The 23,213-nt window shown below is 43.3% G+C and overlaps 1 protein-coding gene across 1 annotated transcript; it reads left to right on the plus strand.

Annotated features, from left to right (window-relative positions):
• The first annotated feature begins 1,168 nt into the window (after positions 1–1,168).
• LOC139383874 (dihydropyrimidinase-related protein 5-like) lies at positions 1,169–22,959 on the plus strand. Its single transcript, XM_071128463.1, has 14 exons — positions 1,169–1,270; positions 6,367–6,421; positions 6,602–6,814; positions 14,677–14,835; positions 15,104–15,283; positions 15,693–15,761; positions 16,354–16,398; positions 17,648–17,723; positions 17,968–18,124; positions 18,796–18,937; positions 19,821–19,963; positions 20,364–20,571; positions 20,807–20,972; positions 21,124–22,959. The coding sequence occupies exons 2-14, from the start codon at positions 6,374–6,376 to the stop codon at positions 21,207–21,209; spliced, it is 1,692 nt and encodes a 563-aa protein (XP_070984564.1). The 5' UTR covers positions 1,169–1,270; positions 6,367–6,373; the 3' UTR covers positions 21,210–22,959.
• Positions 22,960–23,213: the final 254 nt, after the last annotated feature.

Consider the following 23,213-nt stretch of genomic DNA (forward strand, 5'->3'; position numbering starts at 1 on the left):
AATTGACTCAAATGATGTCAATTAGCCTATCAGAAGCTTCTAAAGCCATGAGATCATTTTCTGGATTTTTCCAAGCTGTTTAAAGGCACAGTCAACTTAGTGTATGTAAACTTCTGACCCACTGGAATTGTGATACAGTGAATTCTAAGTAAAATAATCTGTCTGTAAACAATTGTTGGAAAAAATACTTGTGTCATGCACAAAGTAGATGTCCTAACCAACTTGCCAAAACTATAGTTTGTTAACAAGAAATTTGTGGAGTGGTTGGAAAAATGAGTTTTAATGACTCCAACCTAAGTGTATGTAAACTTCCGACTTCAACTGTATATATACAGTACCAAATCAAAAGTTTGGACACACCTACTCATTCAAGGTTTTATTTTATTTGTACTATCTTCTACATTGTAGAATAATAGTGAAGACATCAAAACTATGAAGTAACACATATGGAATCATGTAGTAACCAAAGAAGTGTTAAACATATCAAAATATATTTTATATTTGAGATTCTTCAAAGTAGCCACCCTTTGCCTTGATGACAGCTTTGCACACTCTTGGCTTTCTCTCAGCCAGCTTCATGAGAAATGTTTTTCCAGTCTTGAAGGAGTTCCCACATATGCTGAGCAGTTGTTGGCTGCTTTTCCTTCACTCTGCGGTCCAACTTATACCAGACCATCTCAATTTGTACAACTCTGATATGTTTTTTTTTTCTAAGTTGCCGAAATGCCACATGCTTCACTTACGTTATTTGTACATTTATATTGTTAGTACATTTGTAACAACCAAACTGTTACGAAACTTCTATTCGATCACTGTTAGGAAACTTCTATTCGATCACATAAGCCTTACATAGCAAATTAGCAATTACATTTTTTGTTGACCAAATTCGACACTCTCATTGACCTCCATACAATGTTCCCTCACTTCGTGGGTTTTTTTCGTGGACAGATGTTGGGCGGAGTAAAACCTCTCTCTTCGCCTCTTCCTCTCTGTCCCTACCCACTGCTTCAAATAACGGTACAGCCCCCTCCAAGTGGATACGCCCTAAGTGCATACTGATTGGTTCCTCTGGTGGCCGAACTGCATTATCTACCGGTGATTGGAGGGTCTGCACGTTGCACGGGCTTGGATGCTGTGACCGGAGGTTGAGAAGCCTGGAGTCTGCTCACTGTCTACCGCAAGTGTTCGTCTCATTCAGCGGATTGGTGCTCTGCTAGGCTATCAGAAAGTAACCCCAAAGGCGTTTTGGAGCCGTAGGCCGGTAGGAGAGGTATGTGGAACGAAATTGTGATATGCAGCCTTAGCATACAGTTATGTACTAAGAATAAAGTGAAGAAGCTTTGACTTGGGGACCCAGACTCTGTGCGGGTGTAGCCAATGGATCGGCCCTAGACAACGACGCTTGCTTTATGTGGATACTTTGTTTCTCATTCTGACTGGCTGAATGTCTAGTGTCTGCTACCCGGCGTCCTGACTGCTTCTTGTATATTTCTGATTCTGCCTTCCTAATTCCTTTCATGCCATCATTAGCTTTTGTTGGGTAGTCGAAATTATAACCTAATAGGCTACCGGTAGACAGCATATGGAACTCAGACAGGGAACGTAAGCGCTATAGCTAGCTATCCAATTGCACATGCTATGAATTTGGCCCATCGATTTCTAGGTTCCAAGTGCAACATTATATTTTAGACTGTGGGATGGAAGAGAGTATTTATTAATATAGGGTGTTCCGTTATTATGGGAGGGAGGGTTTTGAAAACTGTTTTCTGCATCGGTTTGGAACATGATGTATCCTGAAGGCCGATGTTTCTTTGTGCCAATGTAGGGTGTGCGATGTATTATTGTTGATCTATGATTTATTATATTCAAAGAAAATTCTGCCCTTATTTGTTATAGACTATAAGCTAGGGTCTAGCCATTAACATGTGCAGTAACGTTGGAATTGCTATAATTTATGCTTGTATCAATCTGTAACGTTTCAAACTCCATGACCAATTGTCCACGTTGGCTACTGTCATATCTATGTTTGTGACAATTTTGTGAAATATCCTATAAACACAATTTGTAAAAGACTTAGGTCCGACAATACATTAGGCTAGCCTACACAAGACAACCTGCTGGTACTATATTATTTCTGCAGTAGCCTAATTATTTGTGCTCCACCCTGAAATGTGTAAAAAATAATAATAAGTAGCCTGTATGTGTTTCTATTCTACCCGTGGAAGGCATATTGTTGTAACTTCATTCCTTCATTAATTATACATCATAAAACACTCAGTAAGATGTCAAATCAAATCAAATTTTATTTGTCACATACACATGGTTAGCAGATGTTAATGCGAGTGTAGCGAAATGCTTGTGAGATGTGGGTCAACCAGTAGAAGTGATGGATAACAAATGGTTGATGCATGTTCCCTCCCTCCCATATTTCAATGTGAAGTTTTAGACATCAGCTGTCTGCCTTTAAAATTGGCCTAGATTTGCATCTGAGCATGCCTGATCAAGATGTCATCTAGTCAACATTTTTATATAGATCATCTCAGCTCCCTATCTGGAGCTATGAGGAGAGGGAGCATGTGGTAAACCTTCCAGCTGCCGCACCCTCACACCCACACACGTAGGCATGGTGCACAGTCTGCATACGCCCTCACTGTGCACAGAGAACACATACACTCTCACACCATGCACACACACAGGGATATTGTATTGGAAAATGTGAATATCTTCACATTCTGATGAGACAATACTGTACTATACTATACTGTCCTGCACCACAGTATAAAGTGCCTTGCGAAAGTATTCGGCCCCCTTGAACTTTGCGACCTTTTGCCACATTTCAGGCTTCAAACATAAAGATATAAAACTGTATTTTTTTGTGAAGAATCAACAACAAGTGGGACACAATCATGAAGTGGAACGACATTTATTGGATATTTCAAACTTTTTTAACAAATCAAAAACTGAAAAATTGGGCGTGCAAAATTATTCAGCCCCCTTAAGTTAATACTTTGTAGCGCCACCTTTTGCTGCGATTACAGCTGTAAGTTGCTTGGGGTATGTCTCTATCAGTTTTGCACATCGAGAGACTGACATTTTTTCCCATTCCTCCTTGCAAAACAGCTCGAGCTCAGTGAGGTTGGATGGAGAGCATTTGTGAACAGCAGTTTTCAGTTCTTTCCACAGATTCTCGATTGGATTCAGGTCTGGACTTTGACTTGGCCATTCTAACACCTGGATATGTTTATTTTTGAACCATTCCATTGTAGATTTTGCTTTATGTTTTGGATCATTGTCTTGTTGGAAGACAAATCTCCGTCCCAGTCTCAGGTCTTTTGCAGACTCCATCAGGTTTTCTTCCAGAATGGTCCTGTATTTGGCTCCATCCATCTTCCCATCAATTTTAACCATCTTCCCTGTCCCTGCTGAAGAAAAGCAGGCCCAAACCATGATGCTGCCACCACCATGTTTGACAGTGGGGATGGTGTGTTCAGAGTGATGAGCTGTGTTGCTTTTACGCCAAACAACGTTTTGCATTGTTGCCAAAAAGTTCCATCTGACCAGAGCACCTTCTTCCACATGTTTGGTGTGTCTCCCAGGTGGCTTGTGGCAAACTTTAAACGACACTTTTTATGGATATCTTTAAGAAATGGCTTTCTTCTTGCCACTCTTCCATAAAGGCCAGATTTGTGCAATATACGACTGATTGTTGTCCTATGGACAGAGTCTCCCACCTCAGCTGTAGATCTCTGCAGTTCATCCAGAGTGATCATGGGCCTCTTGGCTGCATCTCTGATCAGTCTTCTCCTTGTATGAGCTGAAAGTTTAGAGGGACGGCCAGGTCTTGGTAGATTTGTAGTGGTCTGATACTCCTTCCATTTCAATATTATCGCTTGCACAGTGCTCCTTGGGATGTTTAAAGCTTGGGAAATCTTTTTGTATCCAAATCCGGCTTTAAACTTCTTCACAACAGTATCTCGGACCTGCCTGGTGTGTTCCTTGTTCTTCATGATGCTCTCTGTGCTTTTAACGGACCTCTGAGACTATCACAGTGCAGGTGCATTTATACAGAGACTTGATTACACACAGGTGGATTGTATTTATCATCATTAGTCATTTAGGTCAACATTGGATCATTCAGAGATCCTCACTGAACTTCTGGAGAGAGTTTGCTGCACTGAAAGTAAAGGAGCTGAATAATTTTGCACGCCCAATTTTTCAGTTTTTGATTTGTTAAAAAAGTTTGAAATATCCAATAAATGTCGTTCCTCTTCATGATTGTGTCCCACTTGTTGTTGATTCTTCACAAAAAAATACAGTTTTATATCTTTATGTTTGAAGCCTTAAATGTGGCAAACGGTCGCAAAGTTTCTGGTAGCCTTCCACAAGCTTCCCACAATACGTTGGGTGAATTTTGTCCCATTTTTCCTGACAGAGCTGGTGTATCTGAGTCAGGTTTGCAGGCCTCCTTGCTCGCACATGCTTTTTCAATGGGATTGAGGTCAGGGCTTTGTGATGGCCACTCCAATACCTTGACATTGTTGTCCTTAAGCAATTTTGCCACAACTTTGTAAGTATGCTTGGGGTCATTGTCCATTTGGAAGACCCATTTGCGACCAAGCTTTAACTTCCTGACTGATGTCTTGAGATGTTGCTTCAATATATCAACATAATTTCCCATCCTCATGATACCATCTATTTTTTGAAGTGGACCAGTCCCTCCTGCAGCAAGGCACCCCCACATCATGATGCTGCCAACCCCGTGCTTCACGGTTGGGATGGTGTTCTTCGGCTTGCAAGCCTCCCCTTTTTTCCTCCAAACATAACGATAGTCATTATGGCCAAACAGTTATCTTTTTATTTCATCAGACCAGAGGACATTTCTCCAAAATGTACGATCTTTGTCCCGATGTGTAGTTGCAAACCGTAGTCTGGCTTTTTTATGGCGGTTTTGGAACAGTGGCTTCTTCCTTGCTGAGAGGCCTTTCAGGTTATGTTGATATAGGACTCGTTTTACTGGGGATATAGATACTTTTGTACCTGTTTCCTCCAGCATCTTCACAAGGTCCTTTGCTGTTGTTCTGGGATTGATTTGCACTTCTCGGACCAAAGTAAGTTCATCTCTAGGGAACAGAATGCTTCTCCTTCCTGAGCGGTATGACGGCTGCGTGGTCCCATGGTGTTTATACTTGCGTACTATTGTTTGTACAGATGAACGTGGTACCTTCAGGCGTTTGGAAATTACTCCCAAGGATGAACCAGGTCTACAAGCCTTGGCTTATTTCTTTTGATTTTCCCATGATGTCAAGCAAAGAGGCACTGAGTTTGAAGGTATGCCTTGACATACATCCAATTGACTAAAATGATGTCAATTCGCCTATCAGAAGCTTCTAAAGCCATGACATAATTTTCTGGAATTTTCCAAGCTGTTTAAAGGCACAGTCAACTTATTTTTTTACATGTATTTAACTAGGCAAGTCAGTTAAGAACAAATTCTTAATTTCAATGACAGCCTAGGAACTGTGGGGGCAGAATGACAGATTTGTACCTTGTCAGCTCGGGGATTTGAACTTGCAACCTTCCGGTTACTAGTCCAACGCTCTAACCACTAGGCTACCCTACCACCCCGTTTACATACTTAGTGTATGTAAACTTTTGACCCACCGGAATTGTGATACAGTGAAATAATCAATTGTTGGAAAAATTGCTTGTGTCTTGCACAAAGTAGATGTCCTAACCGACTTGCCAAAACTATAGTTTGTTAACAAGAAATTTGTGGAGTGGTTGAAAAACGAGTTTTAATGACTCCAACCTAAGTGTATGTAAACTTCCAACTTCAACTGTATGTACAGGTTCATGTGTGGTTTTAGAGTAATAAATAATAGAATGTAATTCTGCGATGGACAGAAACCAGTGTGTGTTTTTGTCCAGACAGATAAGGGGTGTTTGGTCATACTCAGTGACAGACACAGCCTCCGAGTCAAGCCTGCTAGTTGATGTCACAGCAGCCTGGCCAGGCCAAGCTGAGAACACTATTTATTGTGTTATAACGTGTTTTAGAACACAGCGATTCATTTGTGTTCTTCAATGGGTCCCTCCCTCTTCATCTGAATGTAATGCCAATGACTGTCAGTAGTACCACTGCTTGTATATACCAAGTTGTAGTTGAAGTATTGTGGTATTGCTGGTCAGGAAACAAATACCATTCTCCATGAGAGTGAAAAGTGATTTCTCATCTGCGTGTCGCTCTTTCAGAGAAAATATGCAGAGGTTCAATCAACAACAACAAAAATCTTCTACAATGTTAATTTTGGGACTAACTCCCTGCACCACAGGGAGAAGTGCTAACCCTTCACTTCTCTCTTCCAGAGCCATCATGTCTTCCAGTTCAGCGACAACCAGGATCTTGATCAAGGGTGGCAAGGTGTGTTGTGTTGACTGCTGTTGTGGTTATTGATGGTGGTGGTGAAGATCCCAGTGAGATTGAAACATTGTCTGTTCATCTGAAATAAATCACTGGGGAGTGTTGCAGATATTACCTGTTTCATTTATTCATTTATTTTTTTCTGCCCATCACCTGACTCATGCATATTTTTTCCACCAGGTGGTGAACGATGACTTGACACAGGAGGCAGACGTCTACATTGAGAACGGTATCATCATGCAGGTGGGGGAGGGGCTGATGATCCCGGGAGGGGCCAAGGTGATTGACGCTTCTGGGAAACTGGTCCTCCCCGGGGGGATCGACACCAGTGTGCACCTCCAGCAGACTTTCATGAATGCTACCACCGTGGACGACTACTACAGCGGCACCAAGGTATCTGTTGGCTGTGTGGTCTTCAGGAGTCCTCTCTGTGAGGTTGAGAGAAAAAAACACTGCTGTAGGCAATACCCTCAATAACCCAGTGTTGTAGGCATTACCCTCAATAACCCAGTGTTGTAGGCAATACCCTCAATAACCCAGTGGTGTAGGCATTACCCTCAATAACCCAGTGTTGTAGGCATTACCCTCAATAACCCAGTGCTGTAGGCAATACCCTCAATAACCCAGTGTTGTAGGCATTACCCTCAATAACCCAGTGTTGTAGGCATTACCCTCAATAACCCAGTGTTGTAGGCATTACCCTCAATAACCCAGTGTTGTAGGCATTGCCCTCAATAACCCAGTGTTGTAGGCATTGCCCTCAATAACCCAGTGGTGTAGGCAATACCCTCAATAACCCAGTGTTGTAGGCATTACCCTCAATAACCCAGTGTTGTAGGCATTACCCTCAATAACCCAGTGTTGTAGGCATTACCCTCAATAACCCAGTGTTGTAGGCAATACCCTCAATAACCCAGCGTTGTAGGCATTACCCTCAATAACCCAGTGTTGTAGGCATTACCCTCAATAACCCAGTGCTGTAGGCATTGCCCTCAATAACCCAGTGGTGTAGGCAATACCCTCAATAACCCGGTGTTGTAGGCATTACCCTCAATAACCCAGTGTTGTAGACATTGCCCTCAATAACCCAGTGGTGTAGGCAATACCCTCAATAACCCAGTGTTGTAGGCATTACCCTCAATAACCCAGTGCTGTAGGCAATACCCTCAATAACCCAGTGTTGTAGGCATTACCCTCAATAACCCAGTGTTGTAGGCATTACCCTCAATAACCCAGTGTTGTAGGCATTACCCTCAATAACCCAGTGTTGTAGGCAATACCCTCAATAACCCAGTGTTGTAGGCATTACCCTCAATAACCCAGTGCTGTAGGCATTACCCTCAATAACCCAGTGCTGTAGGCATTGCCCTCAATAACCCAGTGTTGTAGGCATACCCTCAATAACCCAGTGTTGTAGGCATACCCTCAATAACCCAGTGTTGTAGGCATTACCCTCAATAACCCAGTGTTGTAGGCATTACCCTCAATAACCCAGCGCTGTCGTCGTTACCCTCTTAACAACAGTGTGGTGGCATTACCCTCATTATATAAGGGCATACAGTCCAAGATGTTTATTAACAATCCAAAAGGGGCAGGCAAGAGACTGGTCGTGGACAGGCAAAAGGTCAAAACCAGTTCAGTTCCAGAGGTACAGAATGGCAGGCAGGCTCGAGGCCAGGGCAGGCAGAATGGCAGGCAGGCTCGAGGCCAGGGCAGGCAGAATGGCAGGCAGGCTCGAGGCCAGGGCAGGCAGAATGGCAGGCAGGCTCGAGTTCAGGGCAGGCAGAATGGTCAGGCAGGCTCGAGTTCAGGGCAGGCAGAATGGTCAGGCAGGCTCGAGTTCAGGGCAGGCAGAATGGTCAGGCAGGCGGGAATGGAGTCCAGAAAAACAGGCAAAGGTAAAATCCGGGAGGACTAGTAAAATAAAATAGAAATACACACTGGTTGACTTGAACATACAAGACGAACTGGCACAAAAAGACAGGAAACACAGGGATAAATACACTGGGGGAAATAAGTGACACCTGGAGGGGATGGAGACAATAACAGGAACAGGTGAAACGGATCAGGGCCTGACACAATAACCCAGTGTGGTATGCATTACCCTCAATAGCCCAGTGTGGTTCAATAACCCAGTGTGGTATGCATTATCCTCAATAACCCAGTGTGGTATGCATTACCCTCAATAACCCAGTGTGGTATGCATTACCCTCAATAGCCCAGTGTGGTATGCATTACCCTCAATAGCCCAGTGTGGTATGCATTACCCTCAATAACCCAGTGCTGTATGCATTACCCTCAATAACCCAGTGCTGTAGGCATTACCCTCAATAACCCAGTGCTGTTGGCTGCACTGGGTTATTGAGGGTAATGCCAGAGGGCCTCGTCTCTGAGTCTGGTTCCTCTCCAGGTTTCTTCCTTCTAGGGATACTTTGCTACTGTGCTGCTGCTTGCTCTTTGGGAATTAAGGCAGGGTTACTAGTTGTAAAAAAAGGCTGTATCAAACAACGTTGATACATTGACAAAAAGGACACGTGTTTTAGGACTGGCATTACGCTCTCTCTCTGTATTTTGGTAGAAACCTGCAGCAAGGTTGGACTAGCAATGCCAAATACTCAGTTACAACAATGACATTTCCAGTGGGAAGAACAGGTTGTAATGACGTCATTATTACAATGCGCTCTGGGAATTTGGCAATATACTATACAAATAGGTCATTGCAATGATGAACGGTCAAATGTAATGGTAGCAACTATTGTTAGAGAAGGCACTATATGGTTTTGTACAGCAACGAGAGTCAATCCGGTGTTATGGGAAGACGGAGATGTAGTTACCATGCATCAATTGATAATTGACCCAGCCTTGTGGGAAACTAACAACCATCTGTCAGACATATTCCACCTCACTGTAACCCACTCGACCACCATGGTAACTAAATAAACTCATTTTCCCAGTGTGCCTTGCAGCATGAGGAAAATAACTTAAGATTTTGTGTGGAGACAGACTCCTGAATCCTTCCTCCCTGAATCCCAAGTCGACCCTTAGTCCCTCATTCCCTCATCCCTACACACTCCTGGAGATCTGGATAGAAGGACAAAATCCCACTCAACCTCTCAGAAGGCACATTGAAGTAATTACCATGTTGCCAATAAATTACCAATTCTCTTTGATCTACAGAAATAGCTAGGGGTTGATTAGGGATTCAGGGAGTGAGTAAGAAATATTCAGAGAACTACAATTAAACCGGGTGTGGTTAGGACTCAGATGCTGCATTTATTTAGACCGAGATGGGGGATGCATAATTCTGCTGACTCAAATCAGATATGATACATTATTCTCTGTTCTGAGTCCTCTTTATTTTATTACATAACTCACTTCCCCATCAATGATTTATATAGATGATGTAGCAGGAAGCTGTGGAATCTGTAGCAGGGTGTGCTGACTCCTGATGCAGTCAAACAGCAGCGAACTAAACAGGCCGGAAATAATTTAATTCTATTCCATTATATTCTGTATTATTCTTTTCCATTCTCCATTTTATTCTGTTCTATTCAATTCTGTTTTCTATGCTGTTCTATCAGTGCACTGGAGGGAGAGCTGGAGGGAGAGCTGGAGGGATAGATAGAGAGAGGGATAAAGGGAGAGACAGTTAAAATAGTCGCTCTCCGTTTCTCTATTTGATATTATAAAATACTTTTTTATTACAATGTATATTGTATACATTTGTTGCTATGGCAATATTGACTCAATGTTTTTCATGCCAATAAAACCGCTTAAATTTGAATTTGAGAGAGATGGAGACAGACAGATAAGGGAAAGCGAGAGATACAGAGAGGAGGTGGTGGGGCTGGGGAAGCAAGCAGACTGAGACTGGGGCTATCCCAGTTCATTTCAGGGCATGGATGACTCATCCATCATTATGCTCAACCACCCAGAGATTACACACAGCGTCTGAGAGCATAGCTGTGTTTTAGACCACAAGCTAGACAAGGGTATGTTATCATTCTTCTAATCTGGGGTTGGCAGACCCTAAGCCCCCCCCCATCAATAGACCGTAGCTGCTGCTGTGCTGCCTGGCTAGAGTACCAAGGCAACTGCAGATCGGTTTTTGTTTCCATGGCTACCATGGGGCTGCTGCAGAGACGGCTGAAAAAAACTTTTTCCCTCAGGTCATTTTGCTTGAAGACAATAGTTTTCAAACACACTACACTAGACACACTTACAACCCTTACCAGACACTCCTCCACTCTCTCTAGGGTCAGCTGACTCAAAGATGCTATTTGGATGATGCACTTAACAGCACAGTAACAGACTCGGTTGGTGTTTTAAAGGATTTAATATAGTAGGTATTTTGTTGTTTTACATCAGTATCAACCTGGTTTTCGAAGGATTTAGAACAAATTTTATTAGTCACATGCACCAAATAATACAGATGTAGACCTTGCAGTGAAATGTTTACTTACGCGCCCCTAACCAACAATGCAGTTAAAAAAATGCGGATAAGAAATAAAAGTAGCAAGTAATTAAAGAGCAGCTGTAAAATAACAATAGCGAGATTATATACAGGGGGGTACTGGTACAGAGTCAATGTGCGGGGGCACCGGTTAGTTGGGGTAATATGTACATGTAGGTAGAGTTATTAAAGTGACTATGCATAGATGGCAACAGAGAGTAGCAGCAGTGTAAAATGAAGGGGGTATGCAAATTGTCTGGGTAGCCATTTTTATTAGGTGTTCAGGAGTCTTATGGCTTGGGTGTAGAAGCTGTTTAGAGGCCTCTTTGACCTAGACTTGGCACTCCGGTACCGCTTGCCGTGCGGCAGCAGAGAGAACAGTCTGACTCGGGTGGCTGGAGTCTTTGACAATTTTTAGGTCCTTCCTCTGACACCGCCTGGTATAGAGGTCCTGGATGGCAGGGAGCTTGGCCCCAGTGATGTACTGGGCCGTTAGCACTACCCTCTGTAGTGCCTTGCGGTCGGAGGCCGAGCAGTTGCCATACCAGGCAGTGATGCAACCAGTCAGGATACTCTCGATGGTGCAGCTGTAGAACCTTTTGAGGATCTGAGGACCCATGCCAAATCTTTTCAGTCTCCTGAGGGGGAATTAGGGTTTGTCATGCCCTCTTCACAACTGTCTTGGTGTGCTTGGACCATGTTAGTTTGTGGGTGATGTGGACACCAAGGAACTTGAAGCTTTCAACCTGTTCCACTGCAGCCCCGTCAATGAGAATGGGGGCGTGCTCGGTTCTCTTTTTCCTGTAGTCCACAATCATCTCCTTTGTCTTGATCACGTTGAGGGAGAGGTTGTTGTCCTGGCACCACATGGCCAGGTCTCTGACCTCCTCCCTAAAGGCTGTCTCGTCGTTGTTGATGATCAGGCCTACCACTGTTGTGTCATCGGCAAACTTAATGATGGTGTTGGAGTCATGCCTGTCCGTGAACAGGGAGTACAGGAGGGGACTGAGCACACACCCTTGAGGGGCCCCTGTGTTGAGGATCAGCGTGGCGGATGTGTTTTTACCTACCCTTATCACCTGGGGGCATCCTGTCAGGAAGTCCAGGATCCAGTTGCAGAGGGAGGTGTTTAGTCCCAGGTTCCTTAGCTTATCGATGAGCTTTGATTGCACTATGGTGTTGAACGCTGAGCTGTAGTCAATGAATAGCATTCTCACATAGGTGTTCCTTTTGTCCAGGTGGGAAAGGGCAGTGCTGTGTGCAATAGAGATTGCATCATCTGTGGATCTGTTGGGGCGGTATGCAAATTGGAGTGGGTCTAGGGTTTCTGGGATACTGGTGTTGATGTGAGCCATGACCAGCCTTTCGAAGCACTTCATGGCTACAGACGTGAGTGCTATGGGTCAGTAGTCGTTTAGGCAAGTTACCTTAGTGGTCTTGGGCACTGGGACAATTGGGTCTGCTTGAAACATGTTGGTATTACAGACTCCGACAGGGAGACGTTGAAAATGTCAGTGAAGACATTTTCCAGTTGGTTAGCATATGCTCGCAGTACACGTCCTGGTAATCCGCCTGGCCCTGCGGCCTTGTGAATGTTGACCTGTTTAAAGGTCTTACTCACATCGGCTGCGGAGAGTGTGATCACAGTCTTCCAGAACAGCTGGTGCTCTCATGCATGTTTCAGTGTTATTTGCCTCGAAGCAAGCATAGAGGTAGTTTACCTTGTCTGGTAGGCTCGTGTCACTGGGCAGGTCTCGGCTGTGCTTCATGTTGTAGTCTGTAATGTTTTGCAAGCCCTGCCACATCCGACAAGCCTCAGAGCCGGTGTAGTATGATTCTATCTTAGTCCTGTATTGACACTTTGCCTGTTTGATGGTTCGTCGGAGGGAATATTGGGATATCTTATAAGCTTCCGGGTTAGAGTCCTGCTCCTTGAAAGTGGCAGCTCTAGCCTTTAGCTCATTGCGGATGTTGCCTGTAATACATGGCTTCTGGTTGGGGTATGGTCAATGTTGGAATGACGTCATCGATGCACTTATTGATGAAGCCAATGACTGATGTGGTGTACTCCTCAATGCCATCGGAAGAATCCCGCAACATATTCCAGTCTGTGCTAACAAAACAGTCCTGTAGCTTAGCATCAGCTTCATCTGACCACTTTTTTATTGACCGAGTCACTGGTGCTTCCTGCTTAAATTTTCCCTTGTAAGCAGGAATCAGGTGGATAGAATTATGGTGAGATTTGCCAAATAGAGGGCGAGGGAGAGCTTTGTATGTGTCTCTGTGTGTGGAGTAAAGGTGGTGAAGAGTTTTTATAAAAGATTTTCCCCTTCCCTCTGGTTGCACATTTAACACGCTGATAGAAATGTGGTAAAACGGATTTAACTTTCCCTGCATTAAAGTCCCTGGCTACTAGGAGCGCCGCCTCTGGGTAAGCGTTTTCTTGTTTGCTTATGGCGGAATACAGCTCATTCAATGCTGTCTTAGTCCCAGCCTCTGACTGTGGTGGTATGTAAACGGCTACGTAAAATACAGATAAATTCTCTAGGTTGGAAGTGTGGTCTACAGTTCATCATGAGATATTCTACCTCATGCGAGCAACAGCTCGAGACTTCCTTAGATATTGTGCACCAGCTGTTATTTACAAAAAAAAATAGTCCATCACCCCTTGTCTTACCAGACACCGCTGTTCTATCTAATAAGGTGCAGCGTATTACCAGCCAGCAGTATATTGATAGTGTCGTCGTTCAGCCACGTCTCCGTGAAGCATAAGCTACTACAGTTTAATGTCCCGTTGGTAGTTTAATCTTTCGCTTAGGTGATATATTTTATTGTCCAAAGATTGCACGTTTGATAGCAGAATGGAAGGAAGTGGGGGTTTATTTGATCGCCTACGAATTCTCAGAGGGCAGCCCGTCCTCCGCCCCTTTTTCTCCTCTTCACGCAAATCATGGGGATCTGGGCCTGTTCCCGAGAAAGCAGTATATTGTTCGCGTCAGACTCGTTGAAGGGGGAAAAAAGGATTCTGAACATGTAATGGAGCAGTAGTGAAGCTTTCATACGTCGGAATCTATGATTATAGAAATGTATCCTATAGAATCATATTTTAAATGTTTGACTATTAGGATGGCCATATAATGCATTGTTCATTCCTACATTTTGGATCTAGTATGTCTGCCTCAGCTGATTGATGGTCCTTGTTGTAATAAACAATGAGAGGACTGACCGCTGCTTGATATACATTAGTTAGCTCACTGACCGTCTTTAATTACTATAATAACTCTTCATTAGACCCCCCTGGTTTGGGTTACTGATAGATGTATGGGTTTTCCGTGTGTGTGTTACAAATGACACCCTAGTTCCTATATAGAGCACTGCTTTTGACCAGGGTCCATAGGTGGTCCGTAGTACATGGAATAGGGTGCCATTTGGGGTGCAGACTATAACATTCACCCAGCAAATAAACGTTAAGGCCAACGTTAAGGCCAACGTTAAGGCCAACGTTAAGGGTAATTGACACATTTTACTGTTGATTAATTTCAAAGCTGGGGCAACAGTGACGTACGTGTTCATTCTGTCTTGCTCTAAATTTATAGAGAATAATCAATGCAATTATCTACTAACTAGATGTGACAAGGTTACGAGGCCTTAGAGGGCATGTGTGTGTCCTCTAATACAACCGATGCTGCCTTGTGCCTTATAGGTGACAACGTTTCCACTACCTAGGTCCCATCACCTTTTATAAAGACCTGCTCAAATACATTGAATGTGAGTATGTCATCTTTTTCTATTCCTTGTACAGGCAGCCCTGGCTGGTGGGACCACCATGGTTATAGGACATGTGTTACCAGAGAAGAACGAATCTCTGCTGGAAGCCTATGAGAAGACCCGCTCCCAGGCTGACAATAAAGCCTGCTGCGATTACGCCCTGCATATGGGGATCACCTGGTGGGGGCCAAAGGTAACTGTCGTACTCCTTTGACAACTGGAGTCCGGTGGTATTATACCCTTTTTCATTTTACTGAGCTAAGATGAACCGAACAGAGCCAATCTTTACTACACTGGCCTGATTACACATCCACAAGTTGCTGGATCTGTGCTGGAAAATACATTATGAAAAAGAAGATATCACAGTACATATTCAGGTAGGCACGATAATGTGAAAAGGTGTGACTCCTGACTGTTCATCTTGTACAGGTGAACTCTAAACTCTAACCCCTGACCTATAGGTACGAGCTGAGATGGAGAGCCTGGTGAGAGATAAAGGCATCAACTCGTTCCAGATTTTCATGGCCTATAAGGACCTGTTCATGCTGAGGGACTCTGAGCTCTTCCAGGCCCTACAGAACTGTAAGGACATCGGGGCCGTGGCCCGCGTACTCGCTGAGAATGGAGAGCTGGTGGCCGAGGTGGGTCAGAGTCTCTGGTTCAATATGTAGTTCCATGTCACTGACTTTTCTTCCATCGTATCTTTGAACAGAAAGAAATTATCTGTAATGATTCAGCTTCTAAAAACGTATCTCAATGAGGCAAGTCATTTGCAGCAACCACAATACATACAAACATCAACATCAGAATATCAAAGGATATTTACAGGTAGGCTTGGTATGAGGCCTAGGTAGGCTTCATATGAGTTGTGTTGTGAGAACTGGTGGCAGAGCAGAGGTGAGACAGAGACCATAGAGCTAGAATTACTAGAACGGACATTCAACGTTACGTGATGGATGGGGCGGCGGACATATTTAGTGTACTCTCTATTTCTATGGTTGATGCAACACATACACCAGGATTCATGACCTCATCCTGTGAGTTTTCTAGGGCGCCAAGGAGGCATTGGACCTGGGCATCAGCGGCCCTGAGGGCATCGAGATCAGCAGACCAGAGGAGGTAAGACCAATCAAATGGATTTTATAAAGCCCTTTTTACATCAGAAGTTGTCACAAAGTGATTTCCAGATACCCAGCCTAAAACCCCAAAGAGTAAGCAATGCAGAGGTAGAAGACCTTCTCTTTACTCTTGTAGCCTGTACTCATATCCGACCACATACTCCCTTGTCTTTCCTTCAGTGCTTCATAGACATGATGGAATACAATTCTATTATGGATATCAGCCCTTCATAATATTGTAATGACCCTAGCGTTATGGATATCAGCCCTTCATAATATTGCAATGACCCTAGCGTTATGGATATCAGCCCTTCATAATATTGCAATGACCCTAGCGTTATGGATATCAGCCCTTCATAATATTGTAATGACCCTAGCGTTATGGATATCAGCCCTTCATAATATTGCAATGACCCTAGCGTTATGGATATCAGCCCTTCATAATATTGTAATGACCCTAGCGTTATGGATATCAGCCCTTCATAATATTGCAATGACCCTAGCGTTATGGATATCAGCCCTTCATAATATTGTAATGACCTTTTGAGCAGCGCCTTATGCTACTCACCACAATATTCTGTTTCTTCTCACAGCTGGAGGCAGAGGCCACCCATCGTGCGATTACCATCGCCAATAGGGTGAGTGTGTGTTCTGTGTCAAGTTGTTGCATTTTCTATATCATCAAGCACATCAGCACAGTGGTACACCACGTGAGTCCAAAGTATTTGGACACTTGCTCATCAGAACATCTCATTCCAAAATCATGGGTATTAATATGGAGTTAATACCCTTTGGTGCTATAACAGCCTCCACTCTTCTTGGAAGGCTTTCCAATAGATGTTGGAACATGGGGACTTGCTTCCATTCAGCCACAAGAACATTAGTGAGGTCGGGCACTGATGGGGTTGAGGTCAGGGCTCTGTGTTGGCCAGTCAAGTTCTTCCACACCGATCTCGACAAACCATTTCTATATGGACCTCGCTTTCTGAAACAGGAAAGGGCCTTCCCAAGCTGTTGCCACAAAGTTGGAAGCACAGAATCGACTAGAATGTCATTGTATGCTGTAGCGTTAAGATTTCCCTTCACTGGAACTAAGGGGTCTAGCCCGAACCATTAAAAAACAGCTCCAGACCATTATTCCTCTTTTACCAAACTTTAGTTGGCACTATGCATTCGGGCAGGTAGCGTTCTCCTGGCATCTGCCAAACCAAGATTCGTCCGTCGGACTGACAGATGGTGAAGCGTGATTCATCACTCCAGAGAACGCGTTTCCACTGCTCCAGAGTCCAATGGCTGCGAGCTTTACACCACTCCAGTCGACGTTTGGCATTGCGCATGGTGATCTTAGGTTTGTATGCGGCTGCTCGGCCATGGAAACCCATTTCACGAAGCTCTCGACAAACCGTTCTTGTACTGATGCTGCTTTTAGAGCAGTTTGGAACTCTGTAGTCAGTGTTACAACTGAGAACAGACACTTCAGCACCCAGCGGTCCCGTTCTGTGAGCCTGTGTGGTGTACCACTTTGCGGCAGAGCGGTTGTTGCTCCTAGATGTTTCCACTTTACAATAACAGCACTTACAGTTGACCGGGGCTGTTGGAAAGGTGGTACCCTATGACGGTGCCACGTTGAAAGTCACTGAGCTCTTCTGTAAGGCCATTCTACTGCCAATGTTTATCCATGGAGATTGCATGGCTGTGTGCTCAATCTTTATACACCTGTCAACAAACGGGTGTGGCTGAAATAGCCAAATCAACTCATTTGAAGGGGTGTCCACATACTGTTGTGTGTATAGTGTATTGGGAAATACCCTGCCATATTAAGGGCAATGGTTTTTCTGGTGAAAGCAAAGGAAACATATTGTCTCTCTCTCTGTCATTCTCCTTCAGGCCCACTGCCCTATCCACCTTGTCAACGTGTCCAGCATGTCAGCAGGAAATGTGCTCGCCACAGCCAAGATGCAGGGTAAGGCATGTCCTGTTCTTCCTGTCCTGTCCTTCCTGTCCTGTCCTACCTGTCTTGTTCTGTCCTGTCGGATCAGAGATGTCCTGTGGTTTGTTACCCTCTGCTGGTTTGGTCTGATGTGGTCTTCACTACAAATGATTTGTGAACGTCTGTCTTGTACAATAACTGGCCAATACTACATTCTACACACTACACATGACTATCTATGGCTCTGTAGGAACCCATCTTACTGATCTGTCTGTAGGTAAAGTGGTCCATGGGGAGACCACCACGGCCCATGCAGTGCTGAACGGGCTGCAGTACTACCACCAGGACTGGGCCCATGCTGCAGCCTACGTCACTGTTCCTCCTCTACGCCTGGACCCCAATACACCAAACTACCTGATGAGTCTGCTGGGGAAGTAAGAGCACACACACACACACTCTTACCTGATGATTATTTTGGGGAAGTAAGAGCACACACACACACACTCTTACCTGATGAGTCTACTGGGGATGTAAGCGAGCACACACACACTTACCTGATGAGTCTACTGGGGAAGTAAGAGCACACACACACACACACACTTACCTGGTGAGTCTACTGGGGAAGTAAGAGGGGAACGTTTCCTTTGTAATCTGCTAAACGTGTTTAATGTTTGAGCCGACATCCGCAGCATTTTCATCTAATGTGATGTTGGGAATTGTCTTAAATTCTATCGCTGTGCACAGATCGTAAATCTACGTTGGCTTGAATCCAGGCACCAGTCTGTTGGAGTTCAGTAATATAATCCAGGCACCAGTCTGTTGGCGTTCAGTAATATAATCCAGGCACCAGTCTGTTGGCGTTCAGTAATATAATCCAGGCACCAGTCTGTTGGCGTTCAGTAATATAATCCAGGCACCAGTCTGTTGGCGTTCTGTGATAGTATCATGTTTCAACTCAATTTCCCTCCTGACTCGTCCTCTCCTCCTTCTCTCTGGTCAGTGACACTCTGAACATTGTGTTATCAAATCAAAGTTAATGAAGTGATGGTGCGTGTGTGTGTTTCCCCTGACCTATCATCTCCTCCCTCTCTCTTGTCTACTGCAGTGACACTCTGAACGTAGTGGTGTCTGACCACCGTCCCTTTACCACCAAACAGAAGTCTATGGGCAAGGATGACTTCACAAAGATCCCCCACGGAGTCCCAGGCATCCAGGACCGCATGAGCGTCATCTGGGAGAGAGGAGTGGTAGGCAACGATATAAATAGTATTATAGTATCTCTGTCTAGGCAACGATATAAATAGTATTATAGTATCTCTGTCTAGGCAATGATATAAATAGTATTATAGTATCTCTGTCTAGGCAATTATATAAATAGTATTATAGTATCTCTGTCTAGGCAATGATATAAATAGTATTATAGTATCTCTGTCTAGGCAACGATATAAATAGTATTATAGTATCTCTGTCTAGGCAACGATATAAATAGTATTATCTCTGTCTAGGCAACGATATAAATAGTATTATAGTATCTCTGTCTAGGCAACGATATAAATAGTATTATCTCTGTCTAGGCAACGATATAAATAGTATTATAGTATCTCTGTCTAGGCAATGATATAAATAGTATTATAGTATCTCTGTCTAGGCAATGATATAAATAGTATTATAGTATCTCTGTCTAGGCAACGATATAAATAGTATTATCTCTGTCTAGGCAACAATATAAATAGTATTATCTCTGTCTAGGCAACGATATAAATAGTATTATAGTATCTTTGTCTAGGCAATGATATAAGTAGTATTATAGTATCTCTGTCTAGGCAACGATGTATTATAGTATGTATAATACTATAAGTATCTGTCTAGGCAACGATCTGTGCTCTACGACCAGATGGCTAAAAACATGAAGGCATGTATGAAGGCAAAGCTCTACGGCTGGATAGAAAGAAAACAGAAAGATTAGATCTGCTATTGTTGCTGTAACTAACTTGTACCATGGTGCAGACATAAATGTATTTGTTGGTCCATGATAAAGGCATATGATGTTTGATTCCATTGGTAAACATATTGATAACAGAATTTCCCTCTCCTTCTGACATGGAACATTTTGATCCCCTGCTAATCTAGGTTGGAGGCAAAATGGATGAGAACCGTTTTGTTGCGGTAACCAGCTCCAACGCAGCGAAGATCTACAACCTGTACCCCAGGAAGGGTAGGATCATCCCAGGGGCTGACGCTGACGTGGTGGTCTGGGACCCAGAAGGGACCAGGTATGTAAAACTAGCCACTCACTCCCTCCCATCTCACTACTATCGCTACATCAACCCTTTACCCCCTGGGGGGAGGTTGAACCACCCTGGGGGAGGTTAAGGTTTTCCTTTAACAGACTGTGAAAGGTTAATTTACATGTGTCCCGACATGAATGTGATCGCTGTGAATGTCGGGGGAAAAGCCTTTAAAAGGCACATTGTCGGCTGTCTAGTGCGTTGGGCTACAACGCGCCTTGCATTAAATTTGGCCTTACAGTAACAGTGAGTGAATAAATGTTCTGCCCATGATCCATGCGAGAATCTATCCTACAATGCTGGTGTTACTAGCGTTTTTCAGACTGAGCCACACAAGACCAATAACAGTAGTAGGTGTGAAGACGACATGTTTCTCTGTTTCCAGGACCATCTCTGTGGACAACCAGGTGCAGGGTGGAGACTACAACCTGTACGAGAGTCTCCGTTGCCATGGTGTCCCCCTGGTTACCATCAGCCGTGGCCGTCTGGTCTATGAGAACGGAGTGTTCACGTGTTCTGAGGGCTCTGGGAAGTTCTATCCTCTCAGGACCTTCCCAGACTACCTCTATAAAAAGATGGTGCAGCGGGAGAAGGTACTGTACAAAGCTATCAACAGGATGTGGATTTTAAAATGTTAATTTACAGCAGACAAAATGTGACCTTTAAATGGCATAAACTCCATACCTGCTTCAGTCTTTATTGTCATCAAGTGTTCGGTGTTTTACTGTCTATAACCAGAGACTAATTATCCTGTGTGTCTGTGTGCATCTGTGCACGTGTGTGTCTGCCTCTCTGCCTGTGTGTCTGCCTCTCTCTGACTCTCCTCAGTGTCAGGCCCTGAAGGCGGTGAAGCGTGAGCCGTACGAAGGAGACGTAGCAGTGATGCATTCTGGGAAGAAGGACTGTGGACCGTGTGACGGGGACACTCCAACGCGACCACACACCAAGCACGGAGGACAGCGAGACCTGCATGAGTCTAGCTTCAGCCTCTCTGGTAACACACACTGCATCCCTGCCTCTAAGGCGTAGAGAACTGTATTAATCACCAGCTATGATGCAGTGTCTATTCTGTCTCATGAACAATTAGCTCATTTTTGCTAACCTGACAGATTGTAATTTATCTTGTTGTCTATCAATCTCTCCAGGTTCCCAGATCGATGATAAAACCCCAAAGAGATCTTCTGCGAGGATTCTGGCCCCCCCAGGTGGTCGATCCAGTGGAATCTGGTAACTGTGTGGAAGACTAGCGAGTTCTAGAACCAAACAGCTACCATAGTTCTCAATTACAATGAAGAATGAAACCAGGGCCAACCAAGACAACTGCTTGTTACGTTCTCCCAGAAAGCATAGAAAGAAAAACATAATTCACATTTTATTTGAAAAACGAACACGCGTAGTATTTAGTGTATATATGATGACAGTCTGAATAACATTTTTATATGACATTTTAATATTGGGATATCTGCCTGTATGGTCGAAACCTGAACAATATTGGGCTTAACTTTAAAAAATAATATTACAGTTTTGTTTTTAAATTTAGACAAATTTCAACTAAATTTCCGCAGCAGCTAACATAAGTTGCTAGTTGACTGTATTGGATATTTGGATGCATGTTAGAGTACTGTAACTCATTATACACTAATGGTTGTTGGGGGGGGGGGTTTGGTTTATTTCTCTGTTAAACCTACAATGCTGCACTTGTATCATGTACTACTTAGCTGCCTTTTCCTTACATTATTTGATGTGTAACAAAACAACTTTTTCTACTAATACAAAATCTTCATGAATAAATATGATTAGTTATTTATTATTGCACTTGACATGAAATAACGTGGATGTCTCTCAACGTGGATACCATCATTTTGTGTGAAACTCCTATTTTCTGTTCGGGTTTCATTCACCATTACATTTGTCTGTTGACTAAAACGCAAATGCAAGCTGATACTTTTAAATGTGACTTTTATTTTTTATGTTACAATGTTATTGAGAATATGTCATTCCCCTTTAGGGCACTGTAAAATTATAAATGAGTCCTGAAAAAGTGAGGATGACAGCCTAAGTATTTTGACCTAAGTAAGTGCAGAGGTTTTATAGCTTCTATAGTCCTGTTTACATTTTAATATAGTAGCACTCTCTTCCTTTCTGGTCATCTCATCTCCCATCAATATGAATGAAGCTATGCTGTGTTTACTGTATGTTGTGGCATAGGACACTGATTTTACTCATATTTAGCAGTGTTCTATGTGTAATAAGTGGTGATATTACTGTACTTTCCTCTGTCTGCAACAAGCTAGCTAGCTAGCTCCACTCTGAAATGCCTTTTTTCTCACCAGCGAAGTCTCTCATTATCCACATATACAGTTAATGTATAGAGAGATAATATGCCCTTAACATGTGTATCATTGTGATTCCTCTTAGGATGTTCAAGTTAACTACTGAGCACACAACACTTAGCACAAAACACTGTGGAATTCTGGTCTTGACTTGCACTGAAACGTACTTGACAGTTTTGTATATCTTTCCAGTTGACGTTTCCAAGGTTGGAACACTGTCAATTGGGCAAGAGAAGTGCATGATCTATAATAAAATTGAATGTTGGGTATTATAAGGGCAATTTTAAATATACAAAATGCATGTTCGCCAGAGTTTATTTATGTCAATGTCAGTCAATGCATTATATCACTGGATGACATGTTATTCAAGAGTGTCTATGAAAACCACTGTCTTTCTGTTTTGAGTTGTCTTTACACACTTCCATTGTAAGCTACTGAGAACATGGAGTTTTATTTGATGAGAATATTCTTTAAACATCTTTGTTTTTCCATAGCCTATTTCATTTACCACTGTGCGATAGACTGCAGATGAGGTCATTACTGGTGCTGCACAGCCTTTGGTGTTTTCACTGAGGTTTGTTTTAGTTTTATCCTATGTGTTCTTGCAGCTCTTTAGCACAAGTTTGAGTGCAAATAAAACCACACTGAAACGTCAAGCTTGAATTGTGTTTCTTTAAAAAAGAACACAATTATGTATATGGTCTATAGCCTATGCTGGCTGTATTTGGCAAAAGGGGTTCAATAAATTACAATGTACAATTGTGTTGCTATAGACTACATTACTGGTCCAAAATGTTAGATAATCTACTCATTCAAGAGTGTTTCTGAATAGGTGTTCTAAAACTTTTGACCAGTAGTGTAGAATATAATAGGGCTTATATAAGGTGTCGATACCCCCATCC

This window comes from Oncorhynchus clarkii, chromosome 25 (assembly GCF_045791955.1).
Source record: "Oncorhynchus clarkii lewisi isolate Uvic-CL-2024 chromosome 25, UVic_Ocla_1.0, whole genome shotgun sequence".
Lineage (NCBI taxonomy): Eukaryota > Metazoa > Chordata > Actinopteri > Salmoniformes > Salmonidae > Oncorhynchus > Oncorhynchus clarkii.